The sequence below is a fragment of the Aythya ferina genome (genome assembly GCF_964211825.1).
Source record: "Aythya ferina genome assembly, chromosome: 9".
Classification (NCBI taxonomy): Eukaryota; Metazoa; Chordata; class Aves; order Anseriformes; family Anatidae; genus Aythya; species Aythya ferina.
This window is the reverse complement of record NC_140305.1, coordinates 16050086-16067426: the sequence shown is the minus strand read 5'-3', so window position 1 is coordinate 16067426 and position 17341 is coordinate 16050086. Positions and strand designations below refer to the sequence as shown.

Genomic DNA, 17341 nt, shown 5'->3' with positions numbered 1-17341 from the left:
TGGTCTCTGAGGAAATTATTACTGTACCCCAAACAGCGGATGGCGGGAATAACTCCACTAAGCTGCACTCATGCTTTCTCCTGAAACTGCAAGTAGTGCACAGAGCAAGAGATAAAACCTCTAGCTTTTACCTACCACTGGGATTTGTTGCAAAGAGGGAATGCTTCTTAACTTTGGAGAGATATTCACGAACAAATGCAAACCACTTCTGGTTTGTGTCAAGTTATGTGGCCTTGTGGGAGGTATTTACCATTAGGTAAACTGCAGTAGGTTAGGAGGTATTTAACCCATCTACTTTTGTCGAAGTTGTCTAAAATGGGGAAATAAATGCTCTGAGTCAAATAAATGCTTTATTCAAGTTGAAACACTTTTTCTTTTTAGAAAAATAATATTAGTTATTTTTTATGCATGCTAAACTCTTTTCAAACACAGTTCTGATAGACAAGTTGAATAAAAACAATGCATAATCTCCAGTGATTGCTTTTAGTTTTCCAGCACTACTTTAAAAGACCAAAGGAGTCTCTACCATGTTTTCCAATCTGCCCAATTCTTTGAGTTTCTGTGGCAATGCAAGACCAGTTTAGCATTAGATTGTGGGAATATACAATCTCCTGTGTTGAAGTGATCAGAAAATGCTTCTCGACCCTACCCAGGAAATGCATGGGCAAGCTACAGCTGTGAAAAACAAATTGTGCAGTCAGTTGGAGGGGAAAACTTCCCCACGCACATCTTATCCAAAGAATGAACTGTCCTTCTTGGTCCTAAGCCTCACTGACTGATGTCATGTTGTACCCAGCTGTGGGCAGAGTTGTCAAATGTCCTAAGCAGGAAGCCAGCCTAGCATCACAGGGCTAAGAAAATACATGCTGGTGGGAACTGATTGTTTTTGTTGGATAAACCTTGCAGAAATGCTTGGTGCTGTTGCATTTACATACTGCAGAAGTTCAGCACAACGAGAAAAGCATCCCTGAAAGACACCACCGCATAACGCAGCTCATAAGAAGAATGCAGCAATGGTGTTTCAACCATGAACACTTTGACAGTCTTCAACTGGCTGCTCCATTTACAGCTGGCCATTCCTACGTGGGTGAAGGGAGAGAAGATAACAGTGTTATGGCTTCATGCTACTAGCCAACTTTTCTGCTTCTGGTTGATTAAAAAATGAGCCAGGCCCAGATAGGCTTAGAATGGGGGGTAGCAGTGGGTCAATCCTTCCTCTTTTCTTACGTCTCTGAGATAGTCCTTCTATAGCCAACGGCAACTGTCCTCGATGTGTCCTCCACAGTTTCCTTCAGAGTGTGTCCTCATTGCTGTCAAATGTTGGATTGCTATGGCCTCCCATATTTTCATCTACTGATATTGCCACGGAATCTGAGAAGAAGGTTTCATTCAGAGGTGGCCAGGATGAGTCCTGCTCTAACACCCGCTGCAGCCTCTTGTAATGGCTCTTTGAGTGGTACCGGAAAGTCTTTTTCAGCAGCAGCCACAAGGCTCTGTTCTCAATGACAGCTTCCTGTAAAAGAAAGAGCAAAAAGGAAAATTTTGGAGGACTCAGCAGGTTTTCCTCTTCATCCACAGGACACAAGGCAAGTAGTGGAGACCTAGATCTCCCACAATCTCCTGTTCATCCACATCCCTCACAAAGCCTGTTACTGAGGGCTTCTCATACCAGCTCTACCAGACCTCGACACCAGAAAGATTCTGCAGGATTTGAGTAAAAAACACTGAAAGACTCCTCATCTTTCAGTGACTTGGGACAGGGTCTGATACATTCCATTCACTGGGAAAGAAAATGTAGTTGGGCCTGGCATTCCTTACATCCAATCACTCAGATGTGGGGATCTGAAGAGAGGAGGTGTGAGGCAGCAGCAAAAGTTTTACTGGATATTCCCCAACTGGACTGAGAAGGATGAAGAAAGGGTGGGACCTGACCCTGCTGTCTCCCCAAATAGTGTGACAGGTACATTCAAAGAAGCACACTCACCTCAACAAGAAAGGACACAGCGAGTGTGACCGCAAGCATTATCACCATGGAGATCCGCCAGCTGGTGGGGGTGCAAACAAGCTGGGAAGAAAGCAGAAGCCAGTAAGCAATGTGTGCACACTAGGCACTGGTGGGAGCTTGTGTCATCAACAGCCAGAATCCCACACTGGCTGTGCATTGCTGACAAACCAATGTTGCCACTTATCCTGAGGAATTACTGATAAAGAAACATTTAAACTTATGACCCGGCAGAGAAAACCGTACTCCAGAACAGCAGCAGGAAATCTAAATGTTTCCTTTCTTCCTAATATCAAAATTAGTTCCAAGTATTTCAAATTCCAAACCCAGTTCCAGCTTCCCATAGCTGGCAGCAATGGTTTTCTGGCTGTCGCTCAACTTATTTTGGAGATGCAGCTCAGATCCAAAATTTGGATCAGCAGTTTCTTCAGGGCTAGGTTACTGCGGTTTCCTATTGCCACTCCCTCCTTCTGACTTCTCAGCAAATCCAGTGCAAGCCCCCCAGATTTGCAGTTCTCCCCAAAGGCATTTTAGCCCCTCATGGCTGCAGTGCTGACGCTGTCCTGTGCCACCACAGCCCACAAACAGGACTAAGACTTGCTTTCAAGTGCCATCTCGTGGCAGAGTCTTTAACTGGGTGTGCCTGCTCAGCCTCTGCTCTAAACTGTTAACAAGGTGAGGCAGCTGTGCTTGGCTGCTTGGTGTTCAAAATCCAAGTATGTTATTCTCATCTGTGTTTCTGTTTCTTTCATTATTTCAATTTCTAAATCCACCTGCCAGCTCTTATATAAAGATACAGGAGTGGAAGCAGCATCAGGTTCAGTACCTGTTATCCAAAGCCATCACGCTTCATCGCTCTGTTAACATATGTAGTAAAAAAATAGCTGTGTATTTCTTTTGTTGTTTTGTTCTCATGACTCCTAGTACAAGGTTGTGAGACAATCACAGCAGAGGATATTAACATCTTCCTTACAACTTCCAGCCTTAACGTATTAATGGCTGGGTCCACTAACAATGCTGTCCTACAGCCGATGTAGATCTTACCCTTCCCTTGCACTTCTCCTAGAATGAATTTGCACAAGGCAACTCCCAGCTTGTGTTCTGCCAGACTAAATAAACCAAGCCCTACTGGTATTTACCAAGACAAATCCTCTGCCATGACAGCCTCACTAGTCTTTCTCTACAGCTGTTCCAAACCCAAATGCTGCTTTAGGAAATTACAGGCTGTCTGACATTTAGACAGGGAGCCTGAAAATGTTGGGGAGTGAATACTGAAGATTGCTGAGAATGCTGAATTTTCAAGAGGATCTGTGTGCAGCACAGGCTGAGAATCTGAACTGCATGGTGTTTTAGTTTAAAGCTGCAGGCCCTAGCTCCTTTCTTCTGGCTTCACAGCTATCAAGCCACAACATACCAATCATGGTACGTTTAGCAATGTCGTCCCTTGCTGCATGCACAATTCACTGAAACAATCAAACTGAGGTATAGCTGTCCAGTTGTCAGAATGCACAGATCTTGTTTGTTAAATATCCTAATAGTTGTGGAGCTACAATGTCTCCAGAAGGTTCTTCAATCCCATCACCTAAAATCCATCTCTTTAAACCTGATTTGTCATCAGAGGTGCCAAACATTCCTGCAAAAATCTGTGCCTTTTGTTAAAAACAGTCACAGTGCAGTGGAACAATACTCACATCCATCTTTGAGTAGAGATCATCAATATCAGCAAACACCAGAAAGAGGCAAACACCCAGCTGCCCCATGAGCACCAGGATGAACACATCTGAAGGAACAAGAACAAGCAAATAAAACCACAGGTATATGAGCACTCTCAGCTGCTTGCCTTTACTACAGAAGATTGTAACCATAATTTTCCATGTTAAACACTCAAAAAAAAATCTATTAGATAGCAAAGAATTTTCAGCAAAAGAAAAAATGAACAGAGTAAAGCCCCAGCTTCACTCAGTCAAGCAGATATATATTAGGCCGGTATGAGCCTATATGAGCTCATATGAGCCTATATCAGCACACATAAATTTAAAATGCCAAAAGAGTATTTTGATCATTTGATCTGACCTCTCACACTGAGAAGCCAGAGAACTTTTCAGCAAGTCTCACACCAAGCTCATTATCTCCTGTCATTCAGAAAGAAGTCTAGGATGTAGTCTTGCTCTTGTCGATATAATTAGGAGCTCTGCCCTCCATTTTAATAATATCATGACTTCACTCTTGATCAGGATCTAAAAAGTCTGAGTAATTGAGAATTTACCCTCTCTCCCCCCCAAGGCAAATATTGCAATAATATCAAATTATATTTTTCTCCAGCTGGCATGTGCCAGACTTCACCCTCTATCCACTCACTCAAGTTTTGCCCAAGACTGATGACATTTCTGCTACCTGGGAGGAAGGTCCCCTCCTCACTATTACTGAACCTAAACATCCAAGCCATGAACCCTACAGCATTAAATTAGTTCTTTAGCACAAAAGAACTGAACAGAGCTTTGCCTGAGAGACAGCTGCAGGATTGTCCCACAGACAAAAATAATAGCCCTCCTATGCCATGAAGCGACTTCTAGAACTTCAAAATCATGTGCTGACCTTCCATTCATATCAGTCTCTCAGAGGCAGAAAAGACCTACTAGACTTCATTAGTTTGTTCTAATGTAACATGACTGCCTTAAGTACCATGATGCTTCTGCAAGCCAACTCCACCAATTTTTATCAAACAGTGGAGTTTTTTTCAGAAACCCAAATGTCTGGGCCAATTTTTTAGCAGCACAGAAGCACAAAAAGTGGGCCCAGCTCAGAGAGCTGCTGATTAAAGGATGCCACTGAGACTAAAGCTTCCAAAAGCTGACCTTTAGTCATTTAGGGATCCACTATTGGGTTCCTACTTTTTTGGCTGGCATCACTTTGGTCAAGTTTTAACTTTGTCCTAGTGAATTGACTTTGTGAGCTGACCAACTCACAGATCCCTCCCACCCTTCCCACACTTACAGTTTGTGTAGATGGGTTTCCTGAAAGGCCTTCCCTTGGAAAACACTAGAGCAACAATGAGGCAGTTGATGGTACTCAGTAGCCACACTGTGGTGTTTTCATAGCTCTTGTAGCCATCGTCTGCTTCATTAGGGGCTCCATCTCCCATCCCATGGAGGCCCAGGCTGGAAACAGAGGACGAATTCTCCATGTGGCTGTCTACTGAGAGGCAGGCGCTGTAAAAAAGCATCACTCTGGTTAGCGAATGATCTCTGTCCTAGCCATTTCACCTGGCCACTATCAGGCATTCTTCCTCATCATCATGATTTGCTCCCGCTGTCACAAGGATGTAGGTTGTTGGCAGTGCCCCCAGTCTTACCCACTGAATGTGGCAAAGCCTAAGTTCAAACCTACATGGATACTCTGGTCTTCCCCACGATCTATTACTCTTCTTAGTGCTCATCAGAAGTGTTCTTACCACTAGCACCGTGCTGTACTTTTTGGAGAGGTTAGGGACCTGCAGACACCACTGCTTACTCTGTTAGTAGCTGGTAGGGAAGCAGAGGGTCTGCTTGCAGCTGCTCACCCACACTATAGTCAAGCTGATCAATAGTATCATGCAGCCCTGTCTCTCTATGTCTGCCCTGTGCCACCCAAGTCCCAAGAAGGGGACCTACCTGTGTATATCAGTCCTTGAATACCAGGGCTGCTTCTGGACCATCAGAAATCCAAAAATTTGCATGCTGAGGCTGAAGAGGATGTTAAGTACGACAGAGAGCAGCAATGGGGGTGAGATGAGTTGGCTAGGAGGCCTGTAGGGAACCAGCTTTGGGTAGGCTTCTGTGAAACTCACTGAAACATGTACAGGTATGTTTACTAGTGTGTCCAAAATACCAGCAGTGCTGCTGTGTATTACTGACTGCTATCAACGGCCAGCACTTTTACATTCTGTAACGTTCACTATAGCACATATAAATTTTATATCAAGTACAAAATACAGAATTATTTTCTTACAAATTCTTATTGGCCACAGAATGGGTTAATTAATGCCATCTGTCTATCATGAGGCATTTTTCAAAAACAAATGTTAGATTTTATTTTATTTGGCTACTGTCAGGCCCAATGCTATAAGGATATGCCCCGGCTCTCCTGTTCTTTCAGTCACTTGTCAAATCTGGCTTGGGATTTTTGTTTTCTTATGCTCAGCAACTGCACCACTACATGTTACCCATTTCAGAGCTTTCTCTTCTCAAACAAAATGCCTTATTTACTTATCTAAAAGTGCAGTAGTCTATGTAGTCTCCTTCCATCCTTTCTGTACATAGGATTATGCATTTCCAAGCAGGTTAAAAATATGTGAGATCCATTCCCTTAATACAGAGGATGACTAAGGGGCTTACTTGTCACACCAATTACAGTGGTAATAGCCAGATCTTGGAACAAAAATTGGTAATTCCCAAAGGTGTTTAGTTGCTGAAAAGAGGAACACAAAGAAAAAACATTACAAATCAGACATTTGCTGTCGGCTTGTTTATATCATCTCCAGAAAGCCGTATTATTTTCACGGAACTAATGCTCTGCTGTTTGTTCTGAAATTCCAAGAGTATGCTACTGAGCAGATAAAGGGACTGCACAATCCACCACCCTGCCAATAGATTCATCATCACGAGGACTGCAGTGAATGCACTCATTTTGTGCATTGTTTGGACTAATGACACTCCCAGTTGACTCAGTGCGATAAAGACGCCTCTTTGAAGAGACACATCCTTTCTCAGTGCTGGGTGACTTCTGAACTGAAGCCCTCCTCTCTAGTTGGGAAGGAGCCATGTAAAAGTGGTTTAAGGCATTCCAGGGGCTTTTGCTTACTGTCAAGCTAATTCATGCTTTAAATGCTGAGTAAATTGCAACAGCATATGCTTATGCCAGATTCTCCCTTTTCACAGACATATGTCCTTATACGAAATACTGTTCAATATCTCAGCCTTCTTTTTGCCCAGAGCAGATCCTGAGCCCATAGGCTGGAGTTAATGAGAAGAATTCAGTTTTCAGATAAGTGTACAGAAGGACCAAAAGATCATGTTAGAGAAGTTTGCAGCTGAGGTAAACCTCTGTATCCTAGTTTTATTGTGGCTCTTATGCCATGCTTCTCTTACAAAGGAACAGTAGCTCATCCTGTTCTATTGAACAAGGCCCATATTCCCAAGACATACCCAGTACAGCAGGAGGACACCAAGGTACTGAATGGTGCTGTACAGTGCCATGTACTTGAACATGCAGAAGGAAGTGACCAGGGCAGCACGACCCTCCCTGTGTGCAGATAGGAATAAAGGGCAACAATTAGGTGATGATCTGCTCCTGTTGCCAGTCTTCTGAAAATGCAGTTGAAAACCAAGGCATTTGTCACAAGGACAGAAGACTCTACTGTTTTCTTTACTGGGAGGTGAAGTAAATAAAATCTGGCATGAACAAAAGTAAAATCTTCACGTGCAGAAATCTTGCAGCAAGCGAAACAGCTTGATTCCAGTAAACCATGTTCCCAACAATACAATTTACCCCAGCAAGTTTTCCTGCTGACACTAATAGCACAGATAACAATTCCACATGAGGAAAAGCATACAAAGGCAAGCACCTGCTCGGTGAGTTCAAAATGACAAGTCCTCTCTTCCTGCAGTGACCATGTAGTATCCAATGACAGTAAAAGACTCTTTCCAAGTCCTTCCCAGTTATTTATCTGGCAACTAAGCAAAATTGTGACCCTGGCCTTCTTCACAGCAATATTAAATACCTTTGGGATTTTAGAGGAAAACCCATGAGAATAAGGAAGACTCCTATCCAATGTTGTAGATTCCTCAGAAAACTGTGTTTAGTGGTTAAAGCAATGGACTAGGCTAGTTGTTGTGTCTACTCCTAGCTTCACCACAGCTCACAACATAAGCTAGAGGTATTCCTTCTCCGAGCTGCAGTTGGAGGAAGCTCTAGGAAGAGACTCCATGATGAAATAACCTGCAGACCCAATGCTAACGCTGTTCCTAATGAAGTTCATTCTCTAGACAGTGAATTCTTCCAACTCCTGATGTTCACTGCAACAAATGCTTAAGTTTGGCACAGCCCTGCTTCCTTCTACTTTCCTCAGTAAGAAGCAGAAAACTTACCTTTTTCAAAACTTAACTAAGGGAGTGGTACAACAGATGCTAATGTTTTGCTTGCATAGGATATTAGAAACACAGGCTAACAGTAGTGAATAGGTTGATATTGTGGACATTTGGTTCAGCTTATGTAGTATTGTTCATTTTGCATTTAAAATATTGCTAATAACAAAATGCTCAGCTGTAGTTGCCCTCCTCCGGTAGCTTTGAGGGGAAAGAATTAATTTATCTTAAAGGAATTTCAGACAGTAACTAAGCAAATGGTGATTTCCATGTCAAAGACATTTATTTTTCTCTATATATATATGCTCTGGCCTAGTGGGAACAACTAACACTAATACTTGAAAGGAGTGGGGACTGTCTTCTTAATGTAACAGGAAACAAAAATCCATGCTTACCTGATTAGCTCTGGCACACATGCTATGCTGGGGGTTTGGGATGTGAAAGGTGAAGCTACAGATGCCTCCTGCTCTGACAGCGATATCCCTGCATGCGCCACTTTCAAAGCCTGAAAAGCATAGTCCTCTTCAGCACTTACAAGCCAGAAGGACACAGGAACTGACGTGTCAGCCAAGAAACGAGTTCTTACTACAGTATGTGTTCTGTGAACAGCAACCCCTTCTCACTCCCTGGTTGTGCTCCACCCAAAAGGTTTATCCAATAGGGTGTAGTTGGGGCATCAAGTGCAGAAGCAGTAAGGGGATGAGAGCATGATAAAGCCCATTTGCCACAGACCCCAGAGCCATCCACCACCAGCTGCAGAAGACAGGGTTGGCTGTGCCTCCTTTGTCAGATCTTCCATGCAGTCACATCTTAGGTAGAAGTCTAGCTTCTCTGCTTGCTTACCCTGGGAGAACCCTTGGGACTTTGTTTAAATGCAAGTGAGTGCTTCACTGCCAAGGTGGCATTGCTCCCACTGCCACAAGGATGTGTGAAGTCGTGGAGTGAACTGAACCTGCCAGCAAACCCAGAAGGTAGTTATGGATACCTCCTGAGCATGGATCATTCCTCTTGGGGAAAAAATAAAAAATAAAATAAAAAATAATAAAAAAAAAAAATCCTTGTCTTGCACTTCTAAAATATGCACTTACAACAGTCTTTTAGGGCTGTATATGTTTCCCTGGGAAAAGTCCTCCTCACCCCTGTATCCCCTAGCCCCAAAACTGCAGGTGTTGACACAAAACCCAGTGGAGGATTTGGAGAATCTTCTGGTGGTTTTTGCAAAAGAAATCAATCAGTCCTCAACACTGCAGTTTGCAATGGTATCAATTCTTGCATGGTTAGAGGGGATCAGGCCTGAATCAATGCTAGTGACAGGGAAATTGCTCTATAAATAAGCAGAGGGCTCCCATCTCCAGCATGTGCTCAGTTTGGGGTATTCTACTGGCACTGCATTCATTTTTAAAATAAATATATTGTAAAGAATTTTCACTTACCCCACAGTCATTGGCTCCATCTCCACACATGCCCACAAAGTAACTAAAAAAATAGAGACCTACAGTTCAGTGCTGGGAAAAATAAGACCTATAAACAGAAGGGAAGCAGAGCCTCCTCTTTTTGTGCAAGCCATGCCAGCTTCAAGTCCAGAAAGAGAAGAATGAAAGATGAATGTAGAAAACTCGGAATTATGAGAGTGTTAGGTATTTGTTTGCAAAACCAGCATGACACCAACAGTGTCTCTTCTTAAATAGGCTTGTGAAACTTAATTGCCAAGCTGTACTTTTGTAGAAGCTTCAGTTTTGTGTACTTCTAGGAAACACTATGTTAGAGAAAAGCTAGCTTTTTAAAAGTCTGGAAATTCATCACTTCCTAACTCAGTGCTTATTAAGAACTTACTCCAACTTTTGAAACTCTTCTACAAGGCTGGATTTCTGACCAGGAGACATTCTAGCAAAAACTGTTCCATTCAGCAGAAGCTGTAAGGAGAAAAAAAAAAAAAAAGAAAAAAAAAAGTGATTTTTTAAGCACTTGATGCAAGTCAGTGATTTTAGTGATAATCTGGAATAGAAACCACCAAAAAGTCATATTTCCAAACAACTGCTGCTAGACCACAAAGCAGGAAAGGTTGAGGATCAAAGATAAAAAGTATCTTGATTTGGAAAAATAACAATCACAACTCAGACATTAGACCTGGTGTGTCATTTATCAGATGAACACATATTACCAAGCAGAGATTTACTAGCAAATAATTCATGATACTATCCTTTCCATTAAACTGACAAATCATGCCAAATTGCACACTGTGTAATACCATTTTCTCCTTTTCTTCAACACCTGAGAGAAGCAGTTCTGTGCAAGGGCCAGACATATGGCCACAAATGTTTTAAATCATGTCCTTACATTACAAGACCGGTCTGATCCTCTTGTGCAGGAAAAAAAATCAGGGATTTTCAAACCTTTCCCCACACATTAACATCAGAGATTCAACAAGCCCACAAGTTATTTCAGGCTTAGAGTTATTTCCAAAAGATGTCCTGATACAAATCTATTCAGCTAATGATATCAGGACAATTTGAATCTACTGATTGGCAAGCCTACCCCAATTAAATAATCCAGATCTTACCTTTGGAAGTAAGTGGCTGAAATGTTGTGCTATAATTTGGTAAGATTTTCCACTCATGGCAAAATGGTACTGGCCTGATCCCACTGCCAGCCTAATTCTTCTTTCAGTCTGACTGTTATCTTCCTGTAAAAAAAAAAAATTAAAAAAAAATCCAGAATTAGTGCTCTTCCTAAGCCCTCAAAAGCTACCATGTGCTTTTATAGACAAAGAAAAGGACATCCCATGAAAAGGGCACTTGTGAAGACTCTGAGAGAGCTGGATTCATTTGCCTGGGTTTATAAATGTATTCAGGCATATTATGCTATCAATTTCAACTGGGTTCCTTATATACTTTGAAAGCGTGACCTCAACATTCACATGTTTGGTATAATTTCTGCAGCAGTGGCAATCTGATGGGCTGCACTGTGAGTGAGAGGGGCTACAGGGAACATACAGGCACCATAGCTAGGCATGCCTTCTTGCAGTGAAATACAATGAAGATGCTGCTGAGGCTGGGCTTTGGTGGAGCCCCTCAACAGCCCCTGCAGAGATTCCCTACCATCTGATTGACTCTAATACTTCTTAGAGGAGGGTCAGCACCTTCAGCCATACTCTGCAGGGAGAGAGTAACAGGTCTTTGTCTCAGTTCCTTTGTGGAGATGTTTGATGAAGTACAATTTCTTAGTATAGCTAGCCTATGTTTCACTGTGTATTTGCAATTTCTCAACTGTTAATCTGTGTTTTAATTCTGCAGGTATGGGAAAGCACTCTCTATGTGTTCAAACAGGTCTTGTTCCTTCAGTGCAGTTCCACTGAGTCCACCTCTCTACTACTGAACCTACCTTGCAGGGAAACATGCTTGAAAATTGCATCAGCTAAGCATGAGGGCTATAGTCAAATCTTGTGTACAGCTGTTCTCAAACCTAACCCAGACAGTTAACAAAAATAGTGTTTACAGGATAATATGCTAGGAAGGAAGCTCTAGGGTAGTAAGTATATCACTGTTTTTAAACACTTTTCTAGCACATAACATTCTGACATGCAGATGATGGTGAATAACTGGTCTCTGTTATACTAGCATAATCCCACTGTATTATTTCAAGCATTCCAACTCAGTTTTCTTTCCTGCTGCACATCACCTGCTTTACACTCACCAGGCTTCTGTATTCTTCAGTTTTGTTTTCTTCTAGTGGTTTCCAGGTAACAGATGCTAAAAAAGATCCAGGTATTTTGTTTGCTTCCACAAGAATCACTCTGTTTGTTGGAGAAATCATCCCAGCATTTTTGGCAACAGTTACAGCTGTCTGAATGTTATCACCTAGAAAAATCAAGGGCGGTATTATCTACAGTGAGGAATTGTTTATAAAGGAAACATTAGCCTTTTCCTGAATTCCCAGTTTTCAAATATAATCACAAGTATCAATACAATTTCAGTGTCTATGCATAAGGAAGTTTTTGATAAAGATCAAAACTTAGCAGATGAGGTCTGTCTCAATAATTAAATACATATTTCATCTGGCCTGAGCTTGAAGAAATCTAGCTGGGGAGTGTGCTCCTAGTTTCTGTGTTTTAGGCAAGAAAAAAAATAAGGGATTCACTCTTAAGTTGAGCTAGTATCACTGATTCACAGCAATTGCCTTTAAATGTCTTTGGTGTAAGACAGGTACTGAAATAAGTGAAGCCCAAGAAGACAAGGTCTGTGTAATTCCTGGAAAAAATGTCTTTGGACCATGGAAAAACTCGGATTTATCCTATCCAAATCCAAACCAGCTCTTCAAGAAAAAAAAAAGAAAAAAAAAAAAAAAAAGTTGAAAAAGTTGGGGGGGGATAAATAGGGACTGGTAGGCATGAAGTACCAGATATCACAATTTTTCATCCTGGTATCCATGCTTGATCTTGGCTCATTTATAACAAAAGAATTTCTCAAGATCCTATAAAGAAGGGATCTGGCATGACATGTCTTCGTGTACAACACCCGATAACCTTAGCAGGGCGAACAAATGGGCTCACTAGAAAGTGTCAGAGGAACAGAAAGGCTGATTTATGGTGAAAGGGGAACAGATAGAGTCAGGTATTTGACAAAGCCCAGCGAAGTTGTCAGGGACATAAGCCTGCATAGGTCAATTCATGTGATTATTACAACACAGTTGCTTCTTGGACTGTAATTGTCTGAAAGACACAAATGCCTGTGCCTTCCTACCAGTGGTGGTGATAAAGCAGCAGACTGCTTGTTCACTCACATATGGTTGAATTCTTTATCTGGGTGAGCAGCCACATAAATAATCCATCCTATTTAGATACCTGTGACCATAACACTCCTGATGTGGGCAGCACTGAGCTCTTCCAGTACAGGCTTTGTCGCTTTCTTCAGCCGGTTCTCCATTATCAGCAGACCTAGGAATGTCAGATCTGATTCCACCTCCTCCCTTAAGAATGAAGATGAGAAAGAGATGTAATTCCTCTTTTTCCTTTTGGCCTGAATTTGCTGATAGCCAGTTACAACAGTTAACCATCCTGCCTAATTCAAAAAGATTAAAATAATTTGTTTGCTTTTAGCAGTCTTAGGCTGTCTGTCTTTTATGGTGTTATTTCAACGCCAGCTGGGTTTGCATTCTACCAGCAGTAAGTGGTGCTCATGGTATATGGAGGTATATGGTATTCAGTACGTAGCCAGCTTCCAGATCATGTTTGCTAAATTATCAAACCAAAAAAGAGATGATTTGGTGTACACACTCCACACAACAAAAGGAAGCCCAATGGATAAGTTGGACTGTTTTCTATTAATGCACTATCCCCAGCCAGTATGCAAAAAAGACCCTGATTTTCCTGCAGGATTCCCAAACTGGTCTGATGTTCTGATTTGAAAAGTTCATGCACACTGCTCCTCCTCATTTGAGGTCTGTACAATGAAGACACACACCTCAGTAAACTTATCAGCTACTCTTAACAGTAGGACCCAAGTAAACAGCATGTGGGATCTTCAGCTCTCTCTCCTATTCTCTTTTTCACACCTGTGCTAATGCCTTTTTTTTTTTTTTTTTACAGTTGAACACACACAGTTCAGAACAGAATTTCATAAACAATCCCATCATTGTGGTCTAAAAGAGAAGTTCCCCAGGAAGCTGGGGTGACTCCTCTGAGGAGTTTGAAAGAAGTAAACGCTTTCAAACACTTATTTTAGCCACAGCTGTAAGTAGGAGGTGAGGTCAAACACTTGCATGGCAGTAAGAGCAGCTGAGTCAGGTGATGCTGAATAGTCACTGCTTTCATAGCAGAAGTAGTGTTTGACCTCCCATCAGCCTTTTTCTCCTAGCAGTATATACATCACCCATGTTATAACTGCACACAGAGCTGCAAACTCTGGGCCATATCACACACATTTGCTCATTGGGTTGGATAAGTCTGTTATGACACCTGTCACAAGAATTAAACAAATCATTTGCACTTTGCCTCAGTGTCACTGACTCTTTCTGCAAAGTGAAAAACAAACACTGTGAAAAAGCAAGTGAGCCCTGTCTAGATTAGGACCTGCAGCTAGTAAACAAAAAGGACAACACATGCACCAAGTAACTACAAATGTTTCACAAGTGGTATTTCCGGAATATCACAAGCAAGAGCTAGAGGGATTTGGGTAAAGAGCCTACAGACTCATATGGAGGTGTTTTTGAGTGAGGCCTGTGTAAAATTAGCTCCATGAGAGTAGCAGAAGAATTTGCTGACTTCTCTAGAAGCTATAGAAAGTTAAAACTATAATGTTAAAGGAGTGGACCAAGACAGCAGCAGAAGATAGTCTGCTAACTTTGACTGGGCTAGAGAATAGGTAGCTTTATGGGGGTCATCTGCTGTCTTTGCTTAATCAAGGAGCCAGGAAAACAAAACAAAACAAAACAAAAACAAAAAAGAGAGAGAGAGACTGCTTTGGCTGAAAGCCTGGATAAATATGCAAAGAGATTGGTAGAAATGATGGACTGAGAGAAGGGTGTACTAGGCTTCAGGGTGTACTAGAGTTAAACCTCCTATGTTGAAGAAATGTGTAAAGATTCTAAGCATGTGCTGTAAGCATGGGGTAGCGAAGTGCCCTCTACTCATTCTCAGATAGACATATATCCAGATTTAAATCAGATTCTCTTTGGCCTGAGTCTAACAAAACTATCTGTACTACAGCCCTGCTCCTAGCAGAGGCTTTGTGGTAACGGTATTACGTGAGGCTCATGGCTGAATGTTGCTGATAAGAAGCAGCCTACTGCTTACCTTGTTAGATCAGTAGATTGCCTCCCTGTCTGTAGAGACTTACATGCCAGTCCGATGACCCTAAAGCCCTGTGCTGTGTAGAACAGAAGCTTGCTTTCAAAGTTCGATGGGACTGTGAAAAGAGGAAAAGACAGTTCATCAGGGCATTAGACTGCTCTCTAATAAAAATAGAATGGTTTTGGAGAAGGGAAGGTTCCTTCCCAGAGAACAGGTACAACTAGATACCACCAGTAGGCCAAGGGCATTAAATAGAGTTGCTGAAATGAGCTTTGATCAATAAGAAAATCATTGTGTCTCCTCTGCCACTCTGCACTGAGGATCCTAACCTATTCTGCAAAGACCTACCTTATTCTAGGGTGTCATGAATGAGCTGTGCTCTTCTAGCTGCCTACACAAGGTTTGGAAAGAAAACAAAACATTTTTTTGGTGTATACTGGACTAGTAGACTACTCTTTCAGATATTTATTCCAGCAGAAACTGCACACCTTGTACAACAGTTGGTAGTTGCTGTTGTCTGTTAGCCCTGAGAAGGGTCATATGAAAACTTAGCCTTAGACTTGAAGCACAGCAGCCAGTCTCTAACTTTTCAGGCTGAGGAATAAGGTCTTAGACCCAGAAATCTCATTTGGACCTTCCACTTCAACACACCATCAAAGCCATTTATACATATATGTTTCTAGGAAGCATTTACAAACATTAGTTACCTGTTTCTGCTCTGCATAATGTGGCTACCATTTCTGGAGCCCCTTTTGTGAAGACCTGTTTTTCCCCACCAATTTCCTGAGCAATGACAGACATTCTCTGCAAAGCTGAAGAAAATGGAAACTGGTGTAAAATGATAACTCCTTCCACAGAGGCCTAGGAGAAAAGCAAGCAGATTAGATATTGCAGCATGGGTTTTAAACTCTGTCCAAAGGAGCTGAGTTCTCTGAACCATGCTGTAAAACTAACCATATATGATGGACTGATTTGTCAGAATGGGGTTAGAAAAGATGGGTGAACTTTGTACAGATATGTTTAGGTCAAGCAATAGGAAAAGTTCACTGACAGTTTTAGCAGACTTAGATATAATTTACTAGAAGGAACTCACTAACCCTATTTCTTTAAGAAGACTGTGCTCGGTTTTACACTGGTCTTGCAAAAGAAAAAACAGACATCTGAAAGCCAGCCCCTTGTTGTGCATCACTGGTAAAGACCTGACATCAGGTGCTGGAACCCACTGCAGCCCCAAGTGCTTTAGAGATGATCATCACTCAGCTGAGACTGGACTGAGTCTGGAGCCACCAGAAGAGGTAAATTCCTGGACTGGACAATCTGTCATCTAGCAACGCCCTGCTCAAATCCTTGCTTCTAATGTGAGCAGCAAGCTCCTCCTGGCATCTCTTCTTCATCAGAGAGAGCATGGTGATCTCCCTGCAGGTAGTCCACGCAAGACGAGGTGTGGAAGAGATGTCTTGGACTAGGACAACTAAACATTCCTCTCCTAAAAGGTAACTCTTATCTAACAGTTTAACTTGATCATGAATGTGAATCTTGCAAATAGCTTACACTGCTGGCTTTAGGTCCAGGTCTAACAACTGTGGCATGTGTGGATCCTTGACCTTCAATGTGATGTCTGCTGGAATCATCTATCACCTGTGTATTGAAAGACAAAAATCTTTTACATCATAGCAGCAAAGCTGAAAGGAATCTTAAGGAATTATTTAGAGCCTTTCCTTCCCTCTGAACAAGGTATCTTACTCATTCTTGATAGAGGTTTGTCTGACCTCACACTAAAAGCTTCTGTAAGAGAAAACTCAATGCCTCCCTTGGCAATCAAATCTAGAGCTTCACCAACTTCACTAAGATACTGTTGTACTCCTGCACAGAAAATATGTTGTGTTATCTCCCAGACAAATCCTTTGTCCCTTACAATCCACTCAAACATGTAAAAAACATTTTTCCTAGATATAACAGACCCAGTGGAAAAATAATAATTAAAAAATTATGTTAATGTAGAAAGCAGCATTCACTGCTCTTGAAATCTTCAACACATCAGCTGTTTTTTTTAATCATCACAACATGACTGTGAGAACAAAAATATTTTATGGTGTCAAAGGGCACACAATTATTCGTTTCTGCCTAAGGCTGAGATGGTGAAGCGATGCCCCAGTGAAGAAAAAAAAAAAAAAAAAAAGTCAAACCAAACTAAAAACTCAAATTCCTGTCACTACTGGATAGTTCATTCCATGAAACTTGGTTTTACGTATTTTGCAAATACAAAACAGACAGGTGTTAAGTATGGGTGTTGTCAGCTAATCCAGCCCTGAATCTTGTCTTACATCAGCAGTGGCTTGTGGCTATTATCTTCTACCAGGTAATTATTGACTATTTCTTTTACCCATCTCACATTTGCAGCCTTTCAGTTTTTCATAAATGTCCATTTTT

At 41.7% G+C, this 17341-nt stretch overlaps 1 protein-coding gene across 1 annotated transcript in view; it reads right to left on the bottom strand.

Annotated features, from left to right (window-relative positions):
• Positions 1 to 349: 349 nt before the first annotated feature.
• Positions 350 to 17341, bottom strand: part of LOC311441098 (putative cation-transporting ATPase 13A4) — a 39916-nt gene continuing 22924 nt past the window's right edge. Inside the window, exons 15-30 of the mRNA XM_084528754.1 lie at positions 16463 to 16549; positions 15619 to 15772; positions 14915 to 15026; positions 12965 to 13089; positions 11818 to 11981; positions 10685 to 10807; positions 9958 to 10037; positions 9558 to 9600; positions 8520 to 8629; positions 7186 to 7282; positions 6376 to 6448; positions 5653 to 5827; positions 4997 to 5211; positions 3694 to 3782; positions 1985 to 2065; positions 350 to 1513 (exon numbers count right to left, since the gene is read on the bottom strand). Of these exons, the coding sequence (XP_084384880.1) occupies positions 1292 to 1513; positions 1985 to 2065; positions 3694 to 3782; positions 4997 to 5211; positions 5653 to 5827; positions 6376 to 6448; positions 7186 to 7282; positions 8520 to 8629; positions 9558 to 9600; positions 9958 to 10037; positions 10685 to 10807; positions 11818 to 11981; positions 12965 to 13089; positions 14915 to 15026; positions 15619 to 15772; positions 16463 to 16549 (1950 nt within the window). The 3' untranslated portion in view covers positions 350 to 1291. The remainder of the gene's footprint in view (positions 1514 to 1984; positions 2066 to 3693; positions 3783 to 4996; positions 5212 to 5652; positions 5828 to 6375; positions 6449 to 7185; positions 7283 to 8519; positions 8630 to 9557; positions 9601 to 9957; positions 10038 to 10684; positions 10808 to 11817; positions 11982 to 12964; positions 13090 to 14914; positions 15027 to 15618; positions 15773 to 16462; positions 16550 to 17341) is intronic.